Here is a 15,796-nt window from a genome sequence, read left to right as displayed (position 1 = left end):
AGCAATGTCGAGCATAGTTGCTTCTTGGATTTGTGAGCACTTAGCTATCTTGTTTTTGCTAGCAGCCCACCTGCCCGATCTTTGCTGGTGGTTCGGAAGTTACCTTTTAGCCATTGGTCCCCAGGTTGTTTTAGAGACGGCTTCTTACCCTAACTTGGCTTGGTTAAAATAAGAAATTCCTGCTGCTCATGAATGATATAACATTTTATGTATTTTTTCCTCTGAACAATGTTTAAAATTGTCTTAGGAACTCTAGGTTTATGAACATGGCAATTACTAGATAAAAATATGGCCAGAGACGTGATTCAGTGTAATTGTAATGATGGAAACAGACTAAACAATGTTCATTTTACATAGAATTGAATGTTTAGATGTCTCATTCCAGTGGAGGTACTGTTGGATCATCCTGGAAATCTTCTGGCGGTTTTTTCTCTCTCACTGGCTGTTTCTTTTCCACATTTGTGTGCTTTGACCGATTGTTCTCCACAATTCTGCTAAAGTCCATTTCGTATTCCTCTCTTCCTATTTCCAGGTATTGTCTTCTGTAAAAGTTTTTTAATGAAGTAATTGACTGTTTGTGTCCAATGAATTGTTTGATAAAATATGATTGTAAAACTACAACTAAAATTAGAAGAATACATACTTGGATACAGCATTTTTCGAAACTTTTTCATCTTTGTCATAAAGAAAGTGTGACTGTGGTAGTTTCACTTTCACTTCACCTTTCACCTGAAAAAAATATTCATTTGTCATAGCAAGTTACAATTGATGGAGCCCATCTTACTTCCAATAAGCCAGGAATATTTTCAATAACGATTTGTCTTTCCATGTGGAAAAACCTGCATACTCTATAATAGTGTGAAGGAATTATCCATAGAAAGCAACTGTATGAATGAACAGCCAGTGCTGTTAGCAATACAAGTTTTCCATAAATAAAATAAATTTCATACAATTATATAGGCTCCATGGAACTTAAGTAAGTATAGTTATTACTGTGCTACTCCCAAGGTTCAAAAGAGCCAAAACGTTTGATGCGATATGTTCATATTACCAAAATAACCCTTTCAATCCCAATGTGTGTATTACTGACGTGTATATCTGCTTAAAATCCCACTGTCCAATTATATGGACTTTAAGAATTATTTTGAAATATAAAATGTAACAAAACCTTCATTTGCGCTATACCAAAATTATCACAAAGAATCGTTCTTTGTTGTCAAATTTAAAAACTAAACTTCAGACAGATTTTTAACAAATTATATAGAATGTATAATAGGTGGCATTGCAACTTTTTACAATTATATGTGTAAATCAGCTGTAAATTAATAACAACTAACTATACAGTTATTTAAAAGTAATAAAAAAAAACTTATATTTTAATTTTTTTGTCAGTGCATTATGTTATTTTTATCACAAATGCACGCCAATTTTTTTTGTAGTCATTGTTATCTATGCATCCAGATATGTTATACTTGTTTTAAGAAATAGTATTTTTTTTTGTTATGTAAAGAATTTAAAATTTTGAATCAGTGATAGTGCATTTGAATCAATCTCTTAAATATTTTAATGAAGCCAACAGAAGAGATATGATCTATAATGAATAAATAAACAAAAACATTATGGTTTTCCAATACAACTAAGGAAAAACTGACCACAAAAATAGAAATTATGAAACAATGTTATTCAAGGGAGGGACAATAAAATAAAACAATGAATAAGAGTTCTTTTGAACTTATATAAAATGAATACCTACATGGATGTATACGGCTCCATAACATTAGAGCGGCTACAGGTGGCATTCAGTTACAATGTGCAAAAGGAGCTGTTAAAAATGTTGAGTTCAATACAATTCTGAAAATAATGTTATCTTGGTGAACTTATTGACAAGAATTGCTGAAAGTTGTAAAGTACTCAAAGTATGAAACACCATTGTCCAGCTCGTCTGTTCATGTGCTAGGAACACATGGCATCTTATGCATTGAATATGGTACACAAGAAAAATACTCAATGAAAAACTCCTAAAATCTCCATCACTAGTTCTAAAGCCCCTGTAGAATTTATTGATCAAGGTATAACTAAATATGAAAACTTTTAAAATTCAATTAAAGTGACGACCTTCGGCATTGTGACGACTAGGTGACCAGTAGTCTGGGACCTCTGGGCAGAGGACTGGGTGGTGACAACCTCCTCGCTCAGTGTAATCTGGAACACCTTCCCTTTGATCCTCACGGTCACATAGGTTGGCTGTACATCAACATCCAACAGGGCAGAGTCCAAGTGTCTAGCAACAGAGATGTTGTAAATCTTCCAAAGTATCTTATTAATATTTTTAGCTGAAAACATACTAGGTACTGTCTTGAATAATATTCATTACAAAATATGTGTGCTCTCAAGTTATGAAAAGAAAATACAACTGCTGAAGTAAAAATTATCTAAACTCGTGTTCAAGCAAAAAGGGAGCAAGTTTGTACATAAAAATAAAAAATTTAAATTTTTTTGAAAGATATTATTATTATTAGGATTAAACTTTCATTTCAAAATTTATATTTTCACTCTTAATTTTAATTTAGTTAATGCTATTCCTACTACAATTGTTAATCAATGTGGATACATTTATAAGTATATTTAATGTTAATTTTCAGAACAGGTATTGCAGTTATAATTCATTATTTTCTAGAGCTGACAAAAATTGTAAACTTGTAAGATAATGATATCTTAATATTTTGGGAGTATACATAATAGTATTACATATGAAATTCAACTGCCTAGCTAAACAGTTTATTTCTGTTGTACTTTCTCATTTTGTAGCTTGTGTAGGAAATGGCTATCAGTAAAGCCTTATCTGGCTGCACATTTCCTTGATAGCCACTACAGGCATCTTTGGGTTCCTTCCACTTAGTCATTCACATGTTTTTACATGTCTAAAAATATAATTAAAATAACAAAGTACATGGTTTTGAAATTTCAAAATCATCCAGAGTCTTACATTACACTTTGGAAGATAGTAATATTACAGTATTAATGAAATATTTTGGTAGAATTTGTGATAATTTTTTTTTCTCTGACCTTGGAAACAATATACTCCGCCATATTGTTACATTTACGTCTACCAAATTCCCAAATCCTGTAATTGCTTGCATATAAACATATTTTATTACTTTATTTAACAATTTATTATATTATTTCTATACAACATAGAACTTATCTGGTCTCACTAAAGTTAACTCAATAAAAATGGAATTTAATATTCGAGAAAATTTTGGAGTTACTTGTAAATTCCAAGAGTCAGGACGAAACAATTTCTCTCATCATCTTCTTCAAAAGAGAAGGGAATTTTGGCTTCGTTGACATTGTTGGGTCTGCCGTCTTCTTTGAACAGGATAACTTGCCGTTTAGTTGGTTTTTTCTCCTCCTCACAACCTTTGCCTTTACTTCGCCTAGACCGATTGGCCAGTTCTATCCTGGTCTCGGGTGTGTGGTAGCTGACTTCACTCCAGTAGCTGGAAAAAATCTTTGCAAAGTCAAATGCCATACTTCTGTGAAAGACAAAAGTATTCTATATATCACAGTTTGATGAGCATATGAATTAAACACTTCTAATTCATTGCCATAAATAACATTAACATTGAATTTCAGTGTTTTATATTCCATACCAAAACCTATTTTGTTTAAATGGTATCATGTCTATTCATCATTCACTTCTTCTAGCATGATTTAAATAAACTGTAACACATAGTAATATTTCTCTAGAATAAGTGACACATTGTACAATCATCAATTTAGTCTTAGAAGATTGATGTGCATTGATGAATGAAATACAGATATTTTTACTATTTTAGTAGTGACAAGAATATGAAGCAATGATAATTTTTAAAATTAGGAGGTATCATTTTATTTAATATTTGGGAATAATTCATGAAGATGAAAGTTTTTAAGATAAATTACCTAACTTTACAATAATTTTCCTTATAGATTTGGGGAAATAATCTTACCACAATAGGCAATAACATAGAATGTATTAGTCTTTGTAAAGCTACACATATCGTTGAAATAGATTTTTACGAGACAAAGACAAATATATCTTTATTACAAACACAACTCTAATTTTATTCTTCTTCAAAGAATTCATTAACCATGGACCAATAAGATTTCATACTCCACTCGTCAGGTGATTGATAAGAAGCACATTATTCCAAAGTTCAAACATTTATTTACAACACTTTTAAAACTTGGAGCCAAACTAGATAAGTTACCTGAATTTACCGAAAATTCCTGATCAGGAGATGGCTTTAATTTCCAGAACCTCAATCCATAAATGTATAGTTCTAAGACATTGAAGATTAAAGTAATCAACCCTTTAGGATCACAATTTATCATCTACGTACTTAATGATATTGAAGAGCCAATGGCCGAACAATCTAAGACATCAGACTTCGGATCTGAGTTATAGACAGCCCAGGTACAAATGCTATTTGTGACCATAGCATTTTTCAACAGCACAGGCCAGTGGCCATTATATAGCAAGCAAAGATTGTTGTCCAAGAATAGGATGTCAACGGGCTATAAATATCCTGTACTAGTCCTGCAGAAAGACAAGTCTGATTTTTGTTTTAATGTTTGTGAGTCACGAAATATCGTAAATCATGATTGTCTATGCCAGTGTAAGTCCTATGATATTTCTAAAAATATTTATGTGGTCATGTTGTAGTATAAGTCATCTACATCATTTTCACACTGAGCAGCTGTCGCATCAGCTTTCTACATTTCATCAGACTGGTGATTTTGTTGTGTAATTGTATTTCTTTCCCTTATTTTCCACAAACTAAAAATGTTTTATCCTGAGGTAAAATAATTTTTTGTTTTTACAGTAAACTAACAATAAAAAAAATACAATTTAATCTTTATAATGTTATACCCAGTTATTATTATTAAATAATGCTATATTGTAGAAAATGTTATGAAAAATAATATGAAAAATGAAACCATTTCAAAAGTATGTACCAGAAAAATTACAACAACCTTTGTCATTCTAACTTAAGTCCTGCATTATCTAATATTTAGGCTTCAGTTTGCCTCTTCAGTTTTGCTGAGGGAGTAGATTACAGTTGTGGCTCACAACCGTAAGATAGTGTAATGTTGAAAAGAACTGCCGAAGTACAGGGAAATGCCTTTCCTGTACAATGCAAGTTGTTGTCAAGCATTTTAGTACAGAGATGGTTCCTTTGTATGGATCGCAAATTGAAGATGTCTAAAACTAGCATTACACAATAAAAATGTGTTTGAGCTATGCTTCATGGTTTATCCATCACAGTCAGCAATTTACAAAGCTACCATCTTGTACTCTATCTAATGAGTATGATGAATGAAAACCATCTTCTTTCCTTAACTAATGATAGTGTTTCGTAATCAAATTCCATTTTTAGTATATTTTATATTCAAAGACTTTTTACTATTTACCTTAGAAATTCATATCTTATGTATAAAAATGTATCGTAAAATGTTTTGCTTAGTACTAATCTGAAGAACAGCTAAACCAATTCAGCTAATTCTTTTATAATATTTGTTGAAATCTGAAGGTTTCTATGAAGAGAAAGGTCTGAAAAGTTATATGGAATATTCTTTAATTCGGAAAAAATGGTAATATATGATCCAAATGGTTATATTTTATGATCCAAATTTAACTGGCACTAAACAGCTGTTGACATTCTCAGTTAAAGTTTGTTAAAGAGGCAAAAACATTTGTTTACAATTTAAATTTTAGAACAGTGCTTGATCAACAGTGGTTCAGATAGCAAAGACAAAGTTAATATCTAACTTTTATTCCAGATTGCGCCAGTGATGAATTAAAAACATCTAATACTTTGTGAATACTATTTAAACATTGTTATAAAACCAAACCTCAATGAAGAAAGCTATAAATGTTTTCACTTGAAGTACTCGAAACTGGTGAGCTTCCTTGGCATTGTGATATGCCAATAACAGTGATATGGCAGTTTAACAGTGGCTTAAGGAAAAACAGAGAAATGAACACATAAACGATACATTCTCTCACAGACTGAAGCCCACAACAAGACTTCTACAAAACTTTATAAACGTGTTTTTTTTTTAATGTTTCATGACCTTAATAAGGATTCCCCCTGTGCCGGAAGTAGATAGGGGTTTTCCCCTAGACCGTAATAGTCTTTTCAGTCTTCCATATGTATGTATATTTTCTTCATGGAACAACAAGGCAAACTCAACTATGGCACTATAAATATCTTAGACTGAAAGCAAATTACAAAATCTTTTTGATCTAAGTAAATTTTAGAGATCTACATACGTATATAGTTTTATTATTGGGGTAATAAAGCAAGCTCAACTGTGGCACCATAATTTAATCTAAATGGCCAGGAGTAGACACCTTTTGATAGATATAAGCTTCTCAGTCCTATGTATGTATATATTTTTCTTTCATTGAGACAACCAGATAAACTTTACTATGGCATTAAAAATATCTTAGACCGGAAGTCGATGCTTTTTGACGGGGTAGCCGTATATCTTTTTTCTTTATCAGGGCAGTAAGACAAACTCAGCTATGGCAATGTTAGTGACCAGAAGTAGACACATTTTGGCTGAAGTAGGCTTCTCAGTTCTATGTATGTACGCCTATATTGTATTTTCTTCATCAGGACTACAAGACAAACTCAACTATGGCACCAGAAATTTCTTAGAATGAAAGTATATGGCAAGGGTAGTTGTGTGAGACTTTTGTATTTCTATTTTTCTGATCGAGGCAACAAGGCAAAGCCTGCTATGGCATCGGAAATACTGTATAATTAATTTGAACTAGAAATGTTCCTCATCATCATCATCATCATCATCATCGTCAGACGTTTCCGTTCTCACGGGTCGTCGTACACAGCCTCCTCCACTTTAGTCTATCGTTCCAGGTCTCCTCTTCATCCACCTGTATTTTCTGTAGTCCCCTTCTCTCTATGTCTTTCCACACTTGGTCCTCCCATCTTCCTCTCGGTCTTCCTCTTGGTATTCTTCCTCCTTCCTCCTTCTCCAGTGCTATTCTAGGCATTCTATTATCTCCCATCCTCTTCACATGCCCCATCCACTGTATTCTTCTTCCTTCCATTGTCTCTTGCAGTGAAACTACCTTCAATCTTTCTCTAGTTATTTCGTTCCTTATTCTATCTCTTCTTGTAGTCTTCTCTATCCCTCTTAAAAATCTCATTTCTGCAGCTTGCAATCTGCTTAAATCATTTTTAGTCCACGTCCACGTCTCTGCTCCATATAATAAAATTGGTTGGAAATAAGATTTATACATCAATACTTTTGATTCTTTCCCAATGTTCCAACTCCACACAATCTTCTTTACCATATTGAAAAACTTTCCACTCTTCCATATTCTGTTTCCTATCTCTTCTCTTATTGTGCCCCTATCTGTTATGATACTTCCTAAATAACAGAATTCCTTCACCTTTTCAAGTCTTTTTCCTTCAACTAACACGTCTTTGTTATTTCCATCCCTTCTCTCTACTTTCATTACTTTACATTTTTGTATGTTCATCTCTAAACCATATTTCTTCGCCACTTTTGCCCATTTGTTTAACTCTCGTTCTAACTCTTCTTCCCTATTTTCCCATATCATTATGTCATCCGCATATGCTATTGTCTTAAGTTCTTCTGCTCCTCTGTTTCCTTGTACTTCTAGAATAATTTCATCCATTATAATATTGAAAAGGAAAGGTGACAATATGCTTCCCTGCCTTACTCCTCTCTCTGTTTTAAAAGTATCTGTATATTTTTCTTCAATTCTTACCCTGTTTTTACATATGCCGTACAGGTTCTTTATTCTTTCTACTATTCCCTCACGCAATCCTCTCTTTCTCATACTCTCCCATATCCTTTCTCTCAGTACCTCTCAGTCCCTCTAAGTCCAACCCCTCGTCCTCGTCGTGAGGGACGGGCAACGGCTCAAAGAGACGGCTAACGGGGCTCTGGTGAAGCTACGTCAGGTTTAGCAAGCCGGTAGTGGATAAAACTTGCTTTCAAAAATAAGAACAGCCTCGGAAAGGATGGAAATTTACGGCAACGACCCGGCAATTGTTTAAGGTTAAGATTTGGTACAATAAATGTTGTGACGCTTAGGAACAAGTTAGAAGAGGTAGTAGAGATGATGAAGAGAAGAAGAATAAACATAATGGGAATCAGTGAAACAAAGTGGAAAGGTAGTGGAAGTAGAGAAGTGGGACAGGGATACAGGATTTGGTGGTCTGGAGGAGAAATTGGAAGAAGAAATGGAGTAGCTATAGTCATGGACAAAAAGATGACAAGCAGAGTGATGAAAGTGGATGTGGTAAGTGAAAGAATTATTAAGGTTACGGTCAGAATGGAGGGGGAGATAATGGACATAATACAGGTATACGCACCACAAACAGGATGCACGGACGATGAGAAGAGAGAGTTTGAAGAGGATCTGGAAAGACAAGTAAAAGAAGAGAGAACAATAATAATTGGGGATTTTAACGCACAAGTGGGTAAGTTTAGACAAGGATATGAAGAGGTAATGGGATGTTATGGAGTAGGAACAAGGAATTTAGAAGGAGAAAATTTACTGGATTTTTGTTTAAGGAATGATATAGTGATAGGGAACACCTGGAACAAGAAAAGGGATAGCCACAAATACACAAGATACAATTGGAATGGTGAACAGCCAAGTTTAATAGATTATATATTAGTGAGGAAATGCCTGCAGCCATACATGGCAGATGTAAAAGTTATACCCAGTGAAAGTATGGGAGGAGATCACAGGTTGGTGGTAGCTGATTTTCAAAGAATGAGGTTTGGAAAGGATACATGCAAAAGACTAACAAGAATCAAGACATGGAAGTTAAAAGATACGAAAGTTAGAGAGGAGTTTGTAAATAACATTAGAGGAACGATACCCAAGGGGGAGGTCAAAACAGGAGAGGAGGAATGGACAAATTTCAAGAATGCTATAGTCAAAGCTGCAGAAGAAACATGTGGACGAACTTCAGGTAAAAGAAGGGATAAAGAGACCCCTTGGTGGAATGAAAGAATTGCTGAAGCAGTTAAAAACAAAAATAGAGCTTGGCGAGAATGGTTTAAGGATAGGTCAAATGAAAAGAGGGATAAATGGAAGAGACTTGCAAGGGCATCAGCAAAGATGATGAAGGAGGCAAAGGAGAGGACATGGAAGGATTTTGAAGAAAAACTGAAATCAAACTTCAAAGGAAATAAGAAGATTTTGTATGGGGTGATAAGGAACAAGACGAAACCTAAAGAAATGTTGACTAAGGTGGTGGATGTTTCAGGGGAAATCAAATGGGAGGAGAAAGAGGTTTTGAAGACGTGGAAAGAGTATTTTAAGGAACTACTGGAAGGAACAGAAAATGAAGAGGAAAGAAGAGATATGACAGAGGAGACAGAAGATGAAGAGGATTTTAGTATGTGCGAATTGGAAAAAGCGGTTAAAGAGATGAAAGAGGGGAAATCTGCGGGAATAGACGAGCTGACGGCTGAGATGATAAAGGCGGCGGGCCCATTGGGAATTCAATGGTTGTACAGAGTGATGAGAGTGATTTGGAAGGAAAAGAAGATACCAGAAGACTGGAAAATGGGAATAATAGTGCCGATTTTTAAGAAGGGCAATAAGCAAAAATGCGAGAATTACAGGGGAATAACTTTGTTGTGCCATACACAAAAAATTTATGAAAAAATACTGTTGCAGAAAATTAGACCAGTACTGGAAGAAACAGGAAGAGAGGAGCAATGTGGTTTTAGGAAAGGTAGGTCAACGGTGGATGCTATTTTTGTGATGAGACAAGTGTTAGAAAAGAGGTGGGAATACGGAAAAGATACAATGGTAGCGTTTATAGACCTACAGAAGGCATATGATAAGAAATGTTCCTACATGTGTAAAACATGGTACAGACTCAGGTTAAACTCTGATCCTGGTTACCATAAACATTGCAATAACATATACCTGATACATGCTTAATATATACCTTAATAGAGGTATTTTTCATTCAAATGCTTACTTACATTTGGAAAATTCATAGGTCTACACTTTTATCAGTATAAGAACTTCAATTTTGAAAATTTCAAAGTTGTGTAACAGCTAGTTAAAAATAAAATAAAACATTACATTATTTTTGGAATAGTTTACAAAGAGAGGTTTAAGACCTTAGATGTTTAGGGAGATACCACAAAACTTGTTAGTGGTACCACATATTACCTTTTTTATGGATATCTAAAAATATATAAATTAGATTCTTGTACATCAGAGAACATCAATAATAATTTATTGTTTATAAATTAATGAGCACTACATACCTAGAATCATCTTCTCCAGTTGATGATGTAGGCGCATTATGAATTTTCTGTGCAGCAGCTTGCTTTTGTTTCTCTCTCTTTGTTCTAAAAGTAAAGATAGTAGCATGATACATTTGTATGCAGTTTTCAGCCAATTTACTTTTACATAGCAACTTTTTCAAGTTTAAAAAATAAGAAAAGAGAACATTTTTATTTATAATATAATGATTTTAAAGCAACAGTTTGAAACTTTGTTCTCTTAATTTTAATTTTAAATAATAACTTTAGAAATATTATCTTAAAGTTAACTATATTTTATTGAAATTATCATATTTTATGTAGAGTTCTCTTCCATACAAGTCAATGTTTTAGTGTCTAAAAAGTATTGAAAAAGAGGAAACCAGTTAATTCTTTAAGATATATTTGGTTTTTATATTTTTAACTAGAGATTAAAACTGTAACTGGCCATCAGACTGTTTTAATGGCTAGCAAGAAATATTTACTAATCTATATGTTCTTGATTGACATTAAAGCCATGTCAAGTCTGGTGTGGATATTTTTTTTCATTTTGAGAATTTAGTTACTTGAGAAATAGTTTTGATTCATTTATCTACAACTGTGAAATTGTAAAAGAAATTAGAGAAAATTGAGAAGCAATCAAATTTGGTCGTTCTAAATACAGCTATTAATAAAGAATAACTTTAAAGGTAATCAGTTATTATTAACCCAAAAATGTTTCCATAAAAAATTACAGTTTTAATTTTAACAAAAGAGTAAACATTTTTATGAGACTACAACAACAAACTTCTGTAATTGAGCTGATCAGCAACGACAGATGCCTTGGATCCATAAGCCTGCAGTGCTTTGATACGGTCAGAGCGCTGTATATCCACTCCATCCAGGCTCTTTAGCTGAGGAAGTGTGGCAATAACATACTCTCTGTACCCCTCATAGTCCGTGCATGGGTTGCCTGACAAGTACCTTGGACAAATTGATAAATGAAAGTTATACCATAATTGCCTTACAGCAGTTTTCTAAGAAAATAGTCAATGACTATCTTTTTTTTGGTGCACATTGTCAGAACATTGTTAAGACATTTAAAATCTTGAAATATTTAAGTCTTTCTCCATGGAGAGTCAACTTTAACAGAACATCTATTTCAATGCACTTTGAACCATAAAACAGATGATAGTTGTCAAATAGGCTGCGTAATCCTAAAAATAACCTGACTGGTAAATTTCAAATGTGTCACACAATGAACATTTAGGTCCATGAAATCAGATTTTTTTAAACAGACTTATACTGTATTCACTGTGTCATAATGTTCAAAATTTCATATTATAAACACTAATTTTGTATTCATTTGATGTTTACATTACAATTTGTGCTTTTAAAATACTAACACTGTTTTTATAAGGGAGTCTTACTTTTTGCTGAAAAATTCTCAATATAGGAGGCAATACACCTATTTTACTAATTTATTTCTTTTAATTAGATGATTTAATAACAGATCTAATTGGTTCATTTACGTACAACTCTTCCAGATGACTATTTGCTTTCAGCCGCTCCACAGATTGCAAGTCCCCGATGAAGTTCAGAGTCAAATCAAGTTTCTGCAGAGATTCACATCCCTCCAAATTCTCTATCAACTCAATATTGTTGAGAGCGAGATTCAAGTATTCTAGATATTTCATCTTGTTAAGATTCTCTGCAATCAAATAATACAGACAACACAATCGTACTAAAATTTTTACCCCATCAATAATTGTCTAAAAAATTTACAAATATCCAAATCTGAAGCAACGGTTTTTGAGTATGCTATGTTTCGCATCATTGAGCGATAATTTGTGCAATGTTTTAGATTTATAGCAGTATTAGAGCACAGGTATGTTCGAAATAGTTTACCTAATATTTGGGCTCACGATTTCCAAAATGAATAAATAACATAACAATAAGCTTGACTATAAAACTGAGTTCAGTAGCTGAGAAATTTGTCTAAAATTTATCATGCTTATGAAATAACTAGCAAACTTTAACAAGATTAATGTTGAAAAAGTGTACCAATATTTATTTTGGACCAAAGCTTTTAGACTAATACAATTTGTCTATAAGAACATTATATAAGAACAGGACTTTTTCACAAAATATTTATAACAATACTGCTTATATAAAAATAGCAAAATAAAATTTCAACTAACTCTCATCTTAAAATAACAATAACAAAGTGAACATTAGATATGTTAAAAGCATCCTTTTCGTAAACCATTTGAAATGTATTAAAATTTTCATTTCCAAATTTTTGAACAATTATAATTACTTGACATAATGCTGAAAAACTAAAACCAAAATAATTAGTCTGAATCCAAAGTAAGACCAATCTTAAAAACTCAGTTTAATTAGGAAATCATGAATATATTTGAACTCAATTACTTTAATTCCAAATGTCTCTTGTTCTACCTTTTTGCTAAAATCTCAAGGTTCATAAATTTTAATATCTTAAATTTTAAATTCAGAGTATGTTTTAAGGAAAGCTGGTTTTCTTTTTGGTCTTCTGACTGTCCCCCTTGGTAACGTGTATGTGCATGATTAAACAACCAGAAATGTGAGAGTTTATACATTACAAAGTCAACAATACTGTATAATAATCAAATATTAATAAAAATCATTGAATTTAAAAAGAGTTAAAATAAATCCCTAATTAATATATACCTTTTCCTCTTTTATTGACTCATGTATTATAACTTCAACTCAACTTACCGATTTTTGCTATAAGGTTAGACTGCAGGAGGAGTATTTTCAAATCTCTACACCAGTTTTGAAGGTGCTCAATTTTTTCTATGTCTTCTTGATGCAAGGAAAGCTCTTCAAGGGTTGATATGACACGGTCATTGTGTTCACTTCTTTTTCGCACTAACTCTTCTGTTACTGAAATGTTATTTCAGAATAGGTAAAAGTGACATGAAATTAAGAATTATCCTGATGATACCTGTCATAATATTTAAATAAATGGCAGTACTGATTTTGTCACCATAATTCATCAAATCTAGTTACAAAAATGGTCAAACCTCAACAAATTTTAATTCTAACGTATTAGTCTCTACATTTTTAAGACATTTCTATTCCTATATTTTAACAAATAAATTAAAATTTTATGAATTTTGAGGACGCTTTATAAAGGACTAGATATTGATATACCTGATATCACCAATTTTTTAAAGAAAACAATGAGCCTAATAACTAAACCATATGGAGAAGTATTTAAGGCAAAATTACATTCTGCATAGATTTTGTATTTCAGAAACAATCATTAGTAGGCCTTTTACAAAATTGGACATTCCAAATTGTGCTATTGGAGTAACGGCTGATATGCATTTCTAGAAATATAATTGAACTTTTAGAAAATAATATTTATTGACTAATGTTACTAATTAAACAAAAAATACACAATGGTGGGGGGGGGAGACTGGTGAGAATGAAATGTGGCAAAAATTGTTTTAATCATATATTTTCTTACCATATTATAAAAAAAATCATCAGACAACATAACATAATAATATATGGATTAAATCATTATAATATTCTTCTTACAAAAAAAATCAATTTGAAGTACATAAAGGTTTGACAAATATCAGATGCAGATGTACAATGAAGCGTGGTTTGTTACTAAATATGACGTTACATTAAATTCAATACTGTAATCTATATTCACACAGCTTCCTCTGATTCTTCCAAATGTAACGCTATTGTACAAAAGATTTCATTCTGGTATACTATTAATTTCAGTGTTTGGTTAGGCTGCAGTTCTGTTAGAAAGAGATCTATAGGTAATCAATCTAAACTTGTGTAATAAGTATGACAAATTTAAATTTAAAAATATTTATTATTATTTATGTAAATACTACTAACTTATAAAGAAACCCTAAAAAATGTATCTGATTTTGAGAAGACAGGAGCACAGACACTCGTCAGTTAGTTCAGGTCTGTGGATGTGCATCTGCGGTAAGTCTATGTCTTATTTATTGAAACTGTGTGAACTTCTTAAATTTTACTTTAAGTGTCTTTTTAGAATTCCACTGATTTTCACGTTTTTATACACCTGATGATGGGACTTTCGTCTCGAAACGTGTAGTTTTAATTCTACATAAAACAAATTTTGGACTTTTAACAAGTTAAGGTAGGCCCCCTACCATATATTTGTTTATAATAAAATTAGTTTCATGGCTGCTACAAACATGGATTTTATCCAGTCAACTGTCAATTTTCAGTGTATAAACAGAAGGGCCATTGAAAAATAATAACATTAAATTAAATTTTTATGAAGAACATAACAAAATATATAGTATGGTAAACAAACTAAATTTTATGAAAACAATTTCTATTACCTGAAAAAAATAACAAATATTTAGGTATTTATTTTTCTTGATGAAAACATTACTGTAAAATTTACATTAATTATACCACTATAATTGTTGTTGATGGTTGAGATTAGTCTGTATATTCAATAAAAATATGGATTAATTATGTTTATTTGGTATTTGAGATGGTTACAGTATTCCTCATTTAAAATGGTATGTTAAATATATCCCTACTAAAAGTAAATTAAATTAATTAAAGCTCTGAATTATCAACATTATTTTTAGCTTACAAAATGAATAACTCAAGCTACTACAACATAAATTCAACCAAATAATTTTTATAGAATATTTATTTTAATTCTTAAAGTATAAAATTTGGATCATACATAAGATATTTTACATTTTATCTGCGTTACATTCAGACAAGTAGTTGACAAAAAAGTTAATATCTCCAAATAACTCAACAGAAGTGTACAAAATGTATACATTGCAAACTTTATACAAACTACGAAATAAAAAATAATCTTTCATACTAAACACATTAGATTATATAATAAATATTAGATGCTTCATTCACTATTTTTATATCTAGGCATATACAGCAGCCTCTGAATTGTATAAGGATTGCTAAGATAAAATTCAGTTAATTCCTAGTAAAAATTCTGTTTTATTTATATAACTACAACTATAAAATATAAAGACATACTTACTAAAAACCATACTTTATTTAATAATATAGAGCTAAGCTATTACTTATACAGTCCAATTTCACTGAGACCGAGTTGATGTGATCCTTGTTACAGTTACCATAACGACAGTTAAACATAGTCAAAGTCAACATGTTGGTTAATCTATCACCACAGATAACAGATTTTTTATTGTTGGAAAATACCATTAAAAACTGGTTAGCACGACACTAAAGGATTAGTTGAATATTGTTAACAGTTATGCATTAAAATTACCTGATTACTATTCTAGTTGTTTATCAGCTCCTTGTTCATAAAAGCATATTTAAGTCTAATCATCAACTAAATTTTATTTTATTTACTTACTAACGATGCTAAAATGTTACTTTTTATAATATTGTTTGTGTACTAAAATTTGGCAGTGAAAAA

The 15,796-nt window shown here is 31.8% G+C and overlaps 1 protein-coding gene across 1 annotated transcript; it reads right to left on the bottom strand.

Moving 5' to 3' along the window:
• Nucleotides 1-287: 287 nt before the first annotated feature.
• On the bottom strand, nucleotides 288-12,020 carry LOC124355610 (dynein axonemal assembly factor 11). The gene is made up of 8 exons (XM_046806772.1): nucleotides 11,860-12,020; nucleotides 11,198-11,307; nucleotides 11,132-11,144; nucleotides 10,348-10,431; nucleotides 3,270-3,500; nucleotides 2,116-2,281; nucleotides 644-729; nucleotides 288-542 (listed from the first exon to the last, which is right to left on the bottom strand). Exons 1-8 carry the CDS (start codon nucleotides 12,018-12,020, stop codon nucleotides 377-379), a joined length of 1,017 nt encoding a protein of 338 aa, XP_046662728.1. The 3' UTR covers nucleotides 288-376.
• Nucleotides 12,021-15,796: the final 3,776 nt, after the last annotated feature.

The sequence above is a fragment of the Homalodisca vitripennis genome, chromosome 2 (assembly GCF_021130785.1).
Source record: "Homalodisca vitripennis isolate AUS2020 chromosome 2, UT_GWSS_2.1, whole genome shotgun sequence".
NCBI lineage: Eukaryota > Metazoa > Arthropoda > Insecta > Hemiptera > Cicadellidae > Homalodisca > Homalodisca vitripennis.
The sequence above is the reverse complement of the archived record's forward strand: the minus strand, read 5'-3'. Positions and strand labels throughout refer to the sequence as shown.